Source organism: Nyctereutes procyonoides, unplaced genomic scaffold, assembly GCF_905146905.1.
Source record: "Nyctereutes procyonoides isolate TBG_1078 unplaced genomic scaffold, NYPRO_anot_genome, whole genome shotgun sequence".
NCBI lineage: Eukaryota > Metazoa > Chordata > Mammalia > Carnivora > Canidae > Nyctereutes > Nyctereutes procyonoides.
This window is the reverse complement of record NW_026575126.1, coordinates 61,890,139-61,903,605: the sequence shown is the minus strand read 5'-3', so window position 1 is coordinate 61,903,605 and position 13,467 is coordinate 61,890,139. Positions and strand designations below refer to the sequence as shown.

Genomic DNA, 13,467 nt, shown 5'->3' with positions numbered 1-13,467 from the left:
GTGGCATTGTGTTTTTAATTTCATATTCCAGTTTTTCATGCTAGTATGTAGGAAAGTGACTGGCTTTTGTATATTAAGCTTATATCCTGCAACCCTGCTATAATCACTTATAAGTTCCAGTGGGTTTTGTTATTGTTGTTGATTCTTTGGAATGACACAGTCAGTGTCATCTGCAAACAAAACCAATTTTATTTCTTCCTTCACATTCTCTTTTTCCTTTCCTTATCTTATTGTATTAGCTGAGGCTTCCAGTACAGTGTTGGAAAAGAGTGGTAAAAGGAATGTATTTGACTGCATCTCAGTCTCAGGGGGAAACACTCTCGCCCTTAGCTGTGATGTTAACTGCAGGTTTTTCGGAGCTGTTATTTATCAAGTTGAGAAAATTCTCCTATATTCTTAGTTTTCTGAGAATTTTTATCATGTATGAGTCTTGAATTTTGTCCAATGCCTTTTCTGCATCTATTGTTATGGTCATGTGATCTCCCTTCTTTAGTCTTTGGTACAGTGGATTAGATTGATTTTTGAATGTTGAATCGGCCTTTACCTGTAGTGAACCTCACTTAGTTGTGGTGTTTAATTCTTTTAACACAGTGCTGGAGTCGATGTCCTAATATTTTGTTGAGGATTTTTGCATTTATGTTCATGAGATATTGGTCTTTAATTTTCCTTCTTTGTAATGCTTTTGTCTGGTTTTGGTCTTGGGGTGATACTGTCCTCATAGAATGCATGAGAAAGTGTTTTCTCTACTTCAGTTTTCTAGAAGAGATTGTTGAGAATTGGTATAGTTTCTTCTTTAAATATTTGTTGGATTTTACCAGTGAACCCATCTGGGCCTGCTGCTTTCTGTTTTGGAAAGTTAATAATTATTGATTTAGTTTCTTCCTTAGATTATATTATCTATTTTTCTTGTATGTGTTTTGGTACATAATGTCTTTCAAAAACTTGGTCCCTTTCATCCAGGTTTTCAAATTTGTGGACATAGAATTGTTCATAATATTCTTTTATTGATCTTTTAATATTCATGGGCTCTGTAGTGATGCTGTCCTCTCACTTCTGACTTGAGTGATTTTTGTGTGCTCCCCACTCCCTACCCCGTTAGCCTCCTTGGAGGTTTATAGATTTTTATAGATATTTTCAAAGAACCACCTTTGACTTTGTTGATTTTCTCTATTCATTTCTGATTTTAAGTTCCACTGATTTTTGCTTTAATTTTTATTATTGATTTTCTTGGCTTTCTTTAGGTTTAATTTGCTCTTCTTTCCTAGTTTCCTAAGGTGGGAGCTTAGATTATTGATTTTAGGTATTTCCCTTTTTAAAATATATGCATTCAGTGCTACAATTTCCCTTGAAGCACTACTTTTGCTACATCCCATTAATTTTAATTAGCTGCTTTTTTATTTTCATTTAGTTGTAAAAGTTTTCAATTTCTCTTGAGCCACCTTTTTTGACACATGTGTTGTTATTCAGAGTGTGTTGCTTAACCTCCAAATATTGGGACTTTTGAGCTACCTTTTTGTTATTGATTTCTAGTTTAACCCACTGTGGTCTGAGAGCAGATACTATATGACTTATATATTTTTAAATGTATTCAGATGTATTTTCTGGCCCAGGGTGTTGTCTGTCTTGGTAAATGTTTCATCCAAACTGGAGAAGAATGTATGTTCTACTATTGTTTGGTGCAGTTGACATTCTATAAATGTCAACCACATCTAGTTAAGTGATGGTGCTCTTCAGTTCAGCTATGCCCTTACTTTCTACCTGTGGATCTACCAATAATTCATAGACGGGTGTTGAAATCCTCAACTATAATTTAGATTTGTCTATTTGTTCTTGCAATTCTATCAGGTTTTGTTTTCCAACCTGCTTTTTACTTAGTAGACCTATAGTAAACACCATTCTCCATGGATGAGCCTCTGCACCTCCATCTTGGATTCCATTGTGTGACTTAATTAACGAGTCCCCAACTGTTAGGTATTACAGATATTCATGACTACAAATAGCGCTGTCCCAAGCAGTCCAGTAGCCTCATCTTATATGTGTGTAAACATATCTCTATGGTTAACATGAGAAGGGAATGGAAACCTAAGCAGCCTTACTGGGTGCATTCTTAATAGAAGAGCTCATCCTTCCCAGCCTACACCTTTAGGCACTGGTCCCCATCCAAGGTGCCTTCTTACTTGGCAGCTCGAGTTGTCCTGGGCATCTGGGGACACGGTAAACATCAAAACCAGAGGTGTACACTGGTGATTCTGGGTTGGAGATCCTGGGCCACTATGCCTTCCCCTGGAGGTACAGGGTAGAGTGGAGTCTCAACTGGTGCCTCTCTCCTGGGGTCCACGCTCCCCACTCAGAGTCCTGAGCTGGTGCATTCTCGGCTGAGAAAGCACTGCAGACACGGTGGCACCAGGTCTCCTGAAGGTCTGCAAACATCGTGGTCCTGGTGCCCCAGCAGGAGTGGGTAGTACCTCGTCGCTCACCATGGCAATGCCTGAGTGATCACTGTTTACAGAGAATTATTTGGAAAGTTGCAGTCCAGAGAGAAACATAGTGAGCTTTCACCCAAACAGTGGAGAAGCCTAAACACAACCTTGGGGCCACTGTGTCTGGAGTTCCCAGCTCGGTCACTCGGACTATGACTGGCCCTTCAAACAGGATGTTGCCATGGTGCCCAATGCACCAGAGCTTTGCCCACGGGTCCAGGGCACTTCCTTCTCTGGGTGACATTGACCTGTGAGTCCAAACAGCCAGAGAGAGAAATTCTCCCAAGGCTGTAGCAGCACGTTTGGGTTTTCCAGAACCATTTCTAAAGGGGCCAGACCAGCTGTTAGTTGCAGTTTTCCCACCTATGGCATTATTTTGGAGTCAGGAAAACACACTAGTATGCACTTGAACATGTTTTCTGTGGTCTGGATGGTCTTTATTTTCATGTTCTATTCTCATCCCTCATGTCTCCTGTCCGGTCCTTGTCAATACACATATGTGCGCTTTTGTGCAGACCTATGGTTGGTGCATGTGTGTTGTGCTGCATTCTGCTCTTTTGACATCACCAGCTGGGAATATAATATGTATCCTGCTCTGACATCCATGTCCCTCCATGCTTCTGAAAGTTTGACATTTTTCAAAATAAGACTTTTCAAGAAATAATGACACAGAAATGAAAGCACTGACGCAGTTTGCTTTTCTTATTACTGGAGGCGGTCCTGTGGTCAGTGTCAGGGTGCTTTTGCTTGAAGTCACAGGAATGCCCTCCACCCTGGAGGAGTGTTTCTAAGATGCGGGAATGCAAGGTTACTGGAACTGGCGACAGGGGAGAGTCCTCTGGGACCCTGTCACTTCCGCCCCGCTGCATCCCAGCGCTGGTAGGAGGTCGGGTGCTTGGGGCCAGATGCAGATCTGACTGGTTGCTGGGCGCCCTCCTCCCTGGCCTGTCCCACGCAGGGTGGCCTCACTCTCAGAACTGGCCCTGCCTGTTTGCTTCTGCAGGCTGCTTGGCAAGGGTGAGGTCAGGCCACCTCTGCCTGCAGCTCCAAGCATATCAGAAATGTAAGCCATTAAAAAGGAGTACAGAAGTCATACTGGATCATGAGACAGGCCAAGATCAGGGGTACAATGTGCTCCTCTGGCTTCATTCCCAGGAGATCCTGTGAGGTGGGTGAGCCTCTTAGCAGGGCTGGGAAAAGGGGCTCCCCACTGTTGTGTGCATGTGATCTGGAGCTGGCAGAAACAGTTATGAAGCTCCTGACTGTGAGTGCTTATTTTGCTAAATGCTTCACAAAATCCATATCTCGGTTAGGCTCTCAGAGCTCTATGAGGGTGGGCGTGCTACCCTATGCCCATGTTACAGATGGGTTAAGTCCTTGGAGATTCAGTCCCTTGGGTCTGTCCAGGTAAGGTTAGCACTGGCAGCAGGTCCCTCAGAGAAGCAGTTGTCACAGGATGCCTGGCACTCTCGTGATGAAGTTCCACTTGTGCAGCTGCCACCCCCAGACAGTGAGCTCACAGGCAGGCTTACACACCTGCACTGAGGGTCAGGAATCCATGCACTTCTGGGGCTTGTGGCAGACTGGAGAGCATGTGCTCTGACCAGGGTGGGAGTGGGCTAATTTCTTGCTTTGTGAGAATGCAGGCCCCATGTTGCTAGAGCTTCATTTTATCTTTTAAAGAAAAGCTAAAAATTTGGATTTTTTATAACACTGTCAATTTTTAAAGATTTTTAACTTTGAAAATGGTGTCCATGTTGGCATATGAAGAAATAGAAAATGCGGAGCAATCAATAAACTCAAAGTTAAACAGCAGCTGAAGGCCTTCCTCCGAGAAGCCAGGTCATGACGGCTTGGGGGCAGGTCCTGTCCAGCGTCAGGAGATGGTATGTTCTCCCATCACAAGTGGCTCCAGAAGACAGAGAGCAGGGAGGAGCTGCCCAGCTTCCGAGCATGATACGGGTGACACAAGGAAACAAACAAGAAGCCATGTAAAAACTGTGAGGCATAGTATGTATTCTGTGAATGTAGATGCAAAAATCGTAAATAGCCAACCAAATTCAACTTGACTTTTGAAAACTACCCATTGAGACTAAGTAGGGTTTCTTTTAAAGATTTATTTATTTATTTATTTATTTATGAGGGACACACAGAGAGAAGCAGAGACATAGGCAGAGAGAGAAGCAGGCACCATGCAGGAACCTGATGCAGGACTCGATCCTGGGACTCTGGGATCACACCCTGAGCCAAAGGAAGATGCTCAACTTGAGCCACCCAGGTGCCCCAAGACTACATAGGGTTTCAAGGACAGCTCCAGCTCAGAATGCTGTCCACATTAATAGACCACAGGAAAAACATCGGTATGGTATGTCATGTACATGTTGAAAAAGAACCTGATAACACTCAGCAACTAATATAAAAATTCTTACCAAACTAAGCCTAGAAGGGAAATATTGTAATTTAGTAAAGGTCGCATGCACCTGTCACTGAGCAAACATCCTGGTGTTAGGGAATGTTTCTTCCATGCCGGATCACCTGGTTTGGAATCCTGGCTGTGTGACCCTGCGTGAATTCCTTAAACTGTCTGTGCCTCAGACCTCTCACCTGGAAATGAGGACAATGGGGATGATGGTGATAAATGCCATGAGGTAGTACTGAGGAAGTACATGAGCTGGGATTTCACCCCAGGATGGTCTCTGACCGTCAGACAACTCATCTCTTATACTGTACGTAGAAAACCCAAAAGACTCCACCCCAAGATTGCTAGAACCCATACAGCAATTCGGCAATGTGGCAGGATACAACATCAATGCCCAGAAATCAGTGGCATTTCTATACACTAACAATGAGACTGAAGAAAGAGAAATTAAGGAGTCAATCCCATTTACAATTGCACCCAAAAGCATAAGATACCTAGGAATAAACCTAACCAAAGAAGTAAAGGATCTGTATGCTAAAAACTACAGAACACTTCTGAAAGAAATTGAGGAAGACACAAAGAGATGGAAAAACATTCCATGCTCATGGATTGGAAGAATTAATATTGTGGAAATGTCAATGTTACCCAGGGCAATTTACACATTTAATGCAATCCCTATCAAAATACCATGGACTTTCTTCAGAGAGTTGGAACATATCATCTTAAGATTTGTGTGGAATCAGAAAAGACCCGAATAGCCAGGGGAATATTAAAAAAGAAAACCACAGCTGGGGGCATCACAATGCCAGATTTCAGGTTGTACTACAAAGCTGTGGTCATCAAGACAGTGTGGTACTGGCATAAAAACAGACACATAGGGGATCCCTGGGTGGCGCAACGGTTTGGCGCCTGCCTTTGGCCCAGGGCACGATCGTGGAGACCCGGGATCGAATCCCACGTTGGGCTCCCGGTGCATGGAGCCTGCTTCTCCCTCTGCCTGTGTCTCTGCCTCTCTCTCTCTCTCTCTCTCTCTCTCTCTCTCTGTGACTATCATAAAAAAAAATTAAAAAAAAAGACACATAGATCAATGGAACAGAATAGAGAATCCAGAAGTGGACCCTCAACTCTATGGTCAACTAATATTCGACAAAGCAGGAAAGACTATCCACTAGAAAAAAGACAGTCTCTTTAATAATGGTGCTGGGAAAATTGGACAGCCACATGCAGAAGAATGAAACTAGACCACTCTCTTGCACCATACACAAAGATAAACTCAAAATGGATGAAGGATCTAAATGTGAGACAAGATTCCATCAAAATCCTAGAGGAGGGCAGCCCCGGTGGCGCAGCGGTTTAGCGCCGTCTGCAGCCCGGGGTGTGATCCTGGAGACCTGGGATCGAGTCCCACATCGGGCTTCCTGCGTGGAGCCTGCTTCTCCCTCTGCCTGTGTCTCTGCCTCTCTCTCGCTCTCTCTGAATGAATGAATAAATAAATCTTTAAAAAAAAATCCTAGAGGAGAACACAGGCAACACCCTTTATGAACTTGGCCACAGCAACTTCTTGCAAGATACATCCATGAAGGCAAGAGAAACAAAAGCAAAAATGAATTATTGGACTTCATCAAGATAAGAGCCTTCTGCACAGCAAAAGAAACAGTCAACAAAACTAAAAGACAACCTATAGAATGGGAGAAGATATTTGGCAAATGACGTGTCAGATAAAGGGCTAGTATCCAAGATCTGTAAAGAACTTATTAAACTCAACAGCAAAGAAACAAACAATCCAATCATGAAATGGGCAAAAGACATGAAGAGAAATCTCACAGAGGAAGACATAGACATGGCCAACAAGCACATGAGAAAATGCTCCGCATCACTGGCCATCAGGGAAATACAAATCAAAACCACAATGAGATACCACCTCACACCAGTGAGAATGGTGAACATTAACAAGACAGGAAATAATAAATGTTGGAGAGGATGTGGAGAAATGGGAACCCTCTTGCACTGTTGGTGGGAATGCGAAATGGTGCAGCCACTCTGGAAAACTGTGTGGAGGTTCCTCAAAGAGTTAAAAATAGACCTGCCCTACGACCCAGCAATTGCACTGTTGGGGATTTACCCCAAAGATACAGATGCAGTGAAACGCCAGGACACCTGCACCCCGATGTTTATAGCAGCAATGTCCACAATAGCCAAACTGTGGAAGGAGCCTCAGTGTCCATCGAAAGATGAATGGATAAAGAAGATGTGGTTTATGTATATAATGGAATATTACTCAGCCATTAGAAATGACAAATACCCACCATTTGCTTCGACGTGGAGGGACCTGGAGGATATTATGCTGAGTAAAATAAGTCAATCAGAGAAGGACAAACATTATATGGTCTCATTCATTTGGGGAATATAAAAATTAGTGAAAGGGAATAAAGGAGAAAGGAGAGAAAATGAGTGAAAATATCAGTGAGGGTGACAAAACATGAGAGACACCTAACTCTGGGAAATGAACAAGGGGTAGTGGAAAGGGAGGTGGGCGGGGGTTGGGGTGACTGGGTGATGCGCACTAAGGGGGGCACTTGATGGGATGAGCCCTGGGTGTTATGCTAAATGTTGGCAAATTGAACTCCAATAAAAAAAAAAAAAGACAACTCACCTCTTCTGGGAGAGACAGAGGGTGTTCAGAGACATCCTGTTGACCCCTCCTGCCCCCGAGGGCTCAAGGGCCCCAAATTTAGCTTCTGCTGGGATAGAGGAGGAAATGGGGCTGGTCTGAGGTGATGGTAGATAAAAAGGGGACCCTCACACCCGGGAAGTGTCTGCTGGAGCTGCATGGGAAGGGGAGAGAGGCCTGCCCTGCCCCACCCAACCCTGGCGGTACCTTCCCTTCTTGTCTTAGACTTTCCTTTCCACCTCGGTGGCAGTTTGACCTGTGCTTACCTACCTAACTGTCCAGTGAAGCATCTGGTAGGCTTCAGCCGGCTGGCTTAGTATTAGCATGCAAAGTCTTATTTTTAAGGTTGAGACGATTAACTTACCAGGAGGTCATATTCTTGCATTTGGACTGTATGTGGGGTTTAGATTTCAAACAAACAAACAAACCCCAAACTTTCCAGTGTGATGAGGATTCACTATAACACATTATTTGGTGGGGAGAGCCTTCCCAAGATGAAACAAACATTGCATTGTTTTTCCTGGAAATACAGTAAGCTGGGGCTCGTTGATGGGGTTCTGACCTCAAGGGTGACACCTCATTTTCAATGTGTCTTTGAAAACATGAATCTAAGTGAATAGTCAGGAAGCCTCCCCCCATGGGAGTCAGGCAGGAAGGGAAGGGCTCTAGGCTGTGAAGGTGACACATGTCTCCAGGAGCCCAGTTGGTGCCTGTGGCCTCATTGCTGGAACCAGGGAGTGTAGCTCTCAGGATGAGACCCCTGGTCGGCAGCACCCAACTTTCTCTGGGAAGACCACCAGGTCACAGAGGACCCAGGGAACTAGTCAGCTGGCAGGGCTCAAGTGGCAGCCAGGTGTGCTCGAGGGCAGGGGATGTGACGCTCTGCCGTTGACACAAAGTCATCTGGTAAGTGTAGGTACCCTCTAGCCTTCCTGCCCTAGAGTATCTCCAGGAGTCTGGTCCTGCTAGCAAGAGCCAGGGGCTGCCTCCTTTGCAGAGGCCATGCCTCAGTGTGGACCCACCCATAAGTCAGGGCTTGGATGCATGGCCAGAGAGAGCAGAGACCCCACACCCTGGTGTGTTCTGTTGTGCACCTTCTGTGGCATGAATGAATGGGACCTTGAGGGAGTGGTCAGCCTTACTGTACCCCAAGCCAGATGTGTGACCATGGGCAAGTCACTTAACCTTTCTGAACCTTGGTATACCTGTCTGTAAAGTGGGAACAACGATGGGGGCCAACGTCTTTCTATGGTTTTGAGGTTTAAATGAGAGAATGTTAATGAGGCTTCCTCTTAGATGGAGCGCACTGGGTTTAGCCTGAGGATTCAAGATTGACTGCCACCATTTTCATAGTGAATGGCTTCAGGAAGCAGGGACTTCTCTCAGAAGACCCATACCTTGTTCAAGCTGATCTACTATCTTGGAGCTGCCTTAACAGACAGCTCATCCTCCATCCACTGTTCCCTCCACCCACCACCCACCACCCACCCTTCTACCCATGCATCTGCTCCCCCATTCACCATCCTTCTACCCTTCTTTCCACATCTACTCTTCCACCCATCCACCCACCCATCCATCCACCCGTCCACCCATCCACCCACCATCTGACCTCTAGCCTTCCATCCATATTGTACCAAGGACCTACTGTGAATCAGATGTGTGTCAGGCTGCAGTGATGATGCAGTCTTTGTTCTCAGAACTCACAGTCAGCTGGGGAGGAGGAAGTCAGGACACTGTCAGGTACAGGGGTCAGAGGGCAAGAGCTGAGGAACCCAGGGAAGGAGAGGTGCCAGTATGAGGAGTGACTCAGGTGGGAGCTTCCAAAGGGCTGTGGTCTCTGAGCCATGGGCCACCTGGAGGGAACCAGCACTTTGCAGGCCCTGAGCATCATGGTGACTCTGCTTGGGTCCAGGCCAGGGTGTGGCTGGGGTCTAAGACCACCCATTCCCTGGCCACCATCCTGACCTTGCTCCCTGACCTTGCTCCCTGACCCAGATCTCTCTGGGTCCTAGTCCCCAGTGCAGAGGCCTGCCCCGTACAGAGGGAGGGGGGAGGGCTGAAAGTCTATGAATGTGGATGGCATTTCCCTCTGTGTGAGCAGGCTGCTGAGGCCTGAGCAGAGCCTATGATCTTGTCACCTAAAGGCGATGAGGCCACTTCTACATCACATCAGAATATGGCTCATGCTCGTGGCTCTCTCACCACTGGGGTGGTTGCTAGACCTGCCCTGAACTCGCTATGTGATGCAGGAGTACAGAAACCAGGCTCCTGTGCTGCAAACTGGTTATTTTAGCATTTTGCCCACTGCATTTCCAGATTGTTGATTTTGTTGGTTTTTCTATTTATTCCACTTTATGCATGTAAATCTGCATTATTCTGGAAAGAATGCCTAGGCAAAACCAGAAGTCACAGGTGTTCACAGTACAGCAAGGCTAGGACCAACCCCTGACTTAGAGGGGCAAAAATGGGCTGCCTCAGATGTGTGTGGGGATCTGGTGAAAAGTGCCCATGGGGCCACTGGGATAAGGTAAGTGGGCACCCCTTTGTAAGCTGCTCCCCGCCATTGAGGGAATGGCCCTGCTCAGGCCTCGGGAAGCCTGAGGACCTCAGAGTCAGGCTGAGAGTTGAGGACAGGGTGCAGCCTCTGATTGGGCTGCCTCCCAGCGATGACCAGCACCTGTCGCAGGCTAGTGGCTTCCCTAGAGTGGGCATCATGGCCCCCACCACCTGCTCTCTGAGGGTGCTTCCTGAGACTGGGAAGGCTCTATGCCCCCAAACACACCTTCTTGTCCCCTAAGCTAGATCTTGCTTAGCTCCGGGTGTCCCACAGAGCCCTGCACGGGAAGACGAGTGCGGCCTGGCCTCACCTCTTCCCAGCTGCTGGCCTTGGCAGAGTTACTTAATGTCTCTGGTTTCCTAGTCTGGACAAGACAGCCACAGTTCTGACCTCAGAGCAAGTGGGCAGATGAAGGGCGCTTGGCCAGCACGGGTTCTGTCCTTGGGGCCTCATGGACTGAGGACTGTCATGTCTTCATGTTTCTGTGTCTTAGCAGCCCCGAGCACTGTGTCCCTGCACCTGGCACAGTGCCCAATGCAGGAGTGCTGAGCCCAGTGTCCTGGACCCTGGTGGGGGTGGCAGTGGGACCCACGTGTCAGACTCCCTGGGATGCAGGCAGCAGCTTCAGCAAAGCCTTCCAGAGGTCACTTCCAGATGAGAATAGAAAACTGTTTTCCTTTTCATGGCAGAGGCAAACAGGGCCTTTTAATGCCATTAAGTGCTAAGAGGCAGGAAGAATTGGGTTTTGTTTGAGAAGACGCAGAAGATGGGAAAAGAGGGGGGCCTCTCAGTGGGGGATGGGCCAAGCTGGTGGGAGCATGGGCATCTATCCTGCACACAGCCGTGTCCAAGCCTTGATAATGGGGGCGGGGGTGCACTGGGAGTGTTAGCTTCTTCCAAAAGACATGGGCTAGGGCAGCCCGGGTGGCCCAGCAGTTTAGCACTGCCTTCAGCCCAGGGGATGACCTGGGATCAAGTCCCACATCGGGTTCCCTGCATGGAGCCTGCTTCTCCCTCTGCCTGTGTCTCTGCCTCTCTCTCTCTCCCTCTGTCTCTGTGTGTGTGTGTGTCTCATGAATAAATAAAATCTTTAAAAAACAAATAAAAAACCCCAAAAGACATGAGCTAGCAGCACTTTTCGGTAAGTGGGGCTGGGCTTTCTGAGATTTGTTGTTCCTTCTGTACCCAGGGAGGGAGTGGGATGCCTGTGTGGTCAGTAGGGTGCTGTGCCAGGCCCAGGTAGGGCAGCCGCTAGGGCAGTCATCAGGTCTGTACATCTCCACGTAGATGTGCATCAAGGGGCATAGGACGAAACATAAGAGTTACAACCAGTATATTCATATGAATGATAACCATAGGCCCCTTCACAGGCTCATACTCGTGCAGCAGACATACGGGCTATTTGTGGGGTGGCCAGTGGCCTGCGGCCTGATTGCTGTCTGGAGCACCTGCCCAGGCTGCATGGTGGTGGGTCCTGAGATTGGCTTCACTGCTAATGGCATTTGGGGAAATATTGTACCATTACCAGTAAACGTTTTTAAAAATGAAGTAGGAATTGTAAAATCATTTCTTTTTTTTTTTTTAAGATTTTATTTATTTATGAGAGGGACAAAGAGAGAGGCAGAGACATAGGTAGAGGGGAGGTAGGCTCCCTGTGGGGAGCCTGATGCAGGACTCCATCCCAGGACCCCGGATCACAATCTGAGCTGAAAGCAGACGCTAACCACTGGACAGTCCAGGCATCCCTGTAAAATTATTTTTTAAAGATCTGTTCATTTTGGGATGGATCCTTGATGCTGTGGTTTTGAGGAAATGCAGTTTGGAAAACAGACCAGACACATCTGCAGATGCTCTCCCAGGCATGGTGTGGCTGGGAAATGTGCCTGGGCCAGGGGACAGATACCAGGTCTGTGCAGGGAAGGAGGGGTTGTGGGGACACTGCAAATGCTCTGACGCCCCTGCCACCCACTGGTTCCCCCCATGGTGCTTCCCTCTTTCTTAGAGAGGAAACAGCTACTACTTTAAGAATGACTTGGTAATGTTCTGGACCCTGGAAACAGCAGAGCACAGGGAGGTTTGCATCTCTGACTTCACACTTGCTTCTGGGGGCTTGGTACCCAACCTGCATCCAGACCTGTGAGCACCTCTGAGGTTGGCTCAGCCTGAGCCATTGGGCCCAGCTTTCTCCTATTGCTGCAGCTAGGTGAGAGGAGGAAGGCCACCCTGAGCTCTGCGGTGTGCATTTCCCCATGAGGGGCACCAGCTGCCCGCTCCTGAAGGTGGCCAGTGCATTTTGGGAGCAAGAGGCTGACCTCTGACATTGTGTTCTGGTTGCGGTTGGCGGAGTCAAAGGGTCCCCACCATGCACACTCTACCTCCCTGCCTTGTGCATCCTACCTGTTCCATCCAGGCCACAGCCACACTTAGGAAATTAAATGCCCTGATTGCCTATTGGCACAGCCTGAGCATCCGGAGTCTCCGACACACTCCTGCCTCTGAGGCCTCAGGACGCCCCCCTCAGGAAGCATGCAGAAAGCAGCGTTCTGGTAGGACTGTGTTTCCCAATGTGATAAACATTCTGGCGATATATTTACTTTGTTTTGTGTCCAAAGCAGTGTGTACAATGTGATTCCATTTTTGTCAAAACCCAGAAAGTGAACTGTGTCACAGAAGGATCTGCAAATGACAAGCTGGTGCCTGGACGGCAGGGTTATGACAGGGTGGTAGTGGTGGGGGGTGATTTCCTTTTTTCCATTTCCTGGGGGAGCAGAGCTGGTTGCTCTGTGTGAGGTGAAGCAGTGGAGTCTGCGCCCCATGTCGCTCCAGCTCCTTCACGGGATGCGTTTTCTCTTTCAGTGACATATTCGACGCCATGTTTCCTGTCACGCACATCGCTGGGGAGACCGTCATACAGCAAGGTATATTCCCTGCTTCTCTGAGCAGGAGCGTGGGGCCGTGGGCCGTGGGCTCACCCTGGGTGTGGACACAAAACCTGTTGTCTGCCTTGAGGAGTCTCTCATGAAACCAGAGCACGTCACTCTGCTTGTCAACTGCATGTCAACTGGCTGTTGCAGTCGCCTTCCATTAACAGAGGGGAACCCTGTGACAGGCCAGGCATGGACCTCAGGTGCCCCACCCCACGCGGGACACGGGTGACTGCGCTGGGGGGCGGCATGTGCTGGCCATTTCACCGTGTCCATGTATGTCAAACCATCGTGTCATCTGTACAAGTTTTATTTTTAAAAAATTAAGAGAAAATGGTGGGAGCCCGGGTTGCTCGGCCTCCGTGAAGCCAGGCTGCAGGTACTGCCTACAGGGAGGCCAAAAGCGCCACACCTGG

The 13,467-nt window shown here is 47.8% G+C and overlaps 1 protein-coding gene across 5 annotated transcripts in view; it reads left to right on the top strand.

The window, feature by feature from the left end:
• Window positions 1-13,467, top strand: part of PRKAR1B (protein kinase cAMP-dependent type I regulatory subunit beta) — a 126,105-nt gene that overhangs the window by 74,475 nt on the left and 38,163 nt on the right. For all 5 annotated transcript variants that reach the window (XM_055339282.1, XM_055339281.1, XM_055339284.1 and 2 more), the window contains one exon: window positions 12,984-13,045. In XM_055339282.1, coding sequence (XP_055195257.1) covers window positions 12,984-13,045 — 62 coding nt within the window. The remainder of the gene's footprint in view (window positions 1-12,983; window positions 13,046-13,467) is intronic.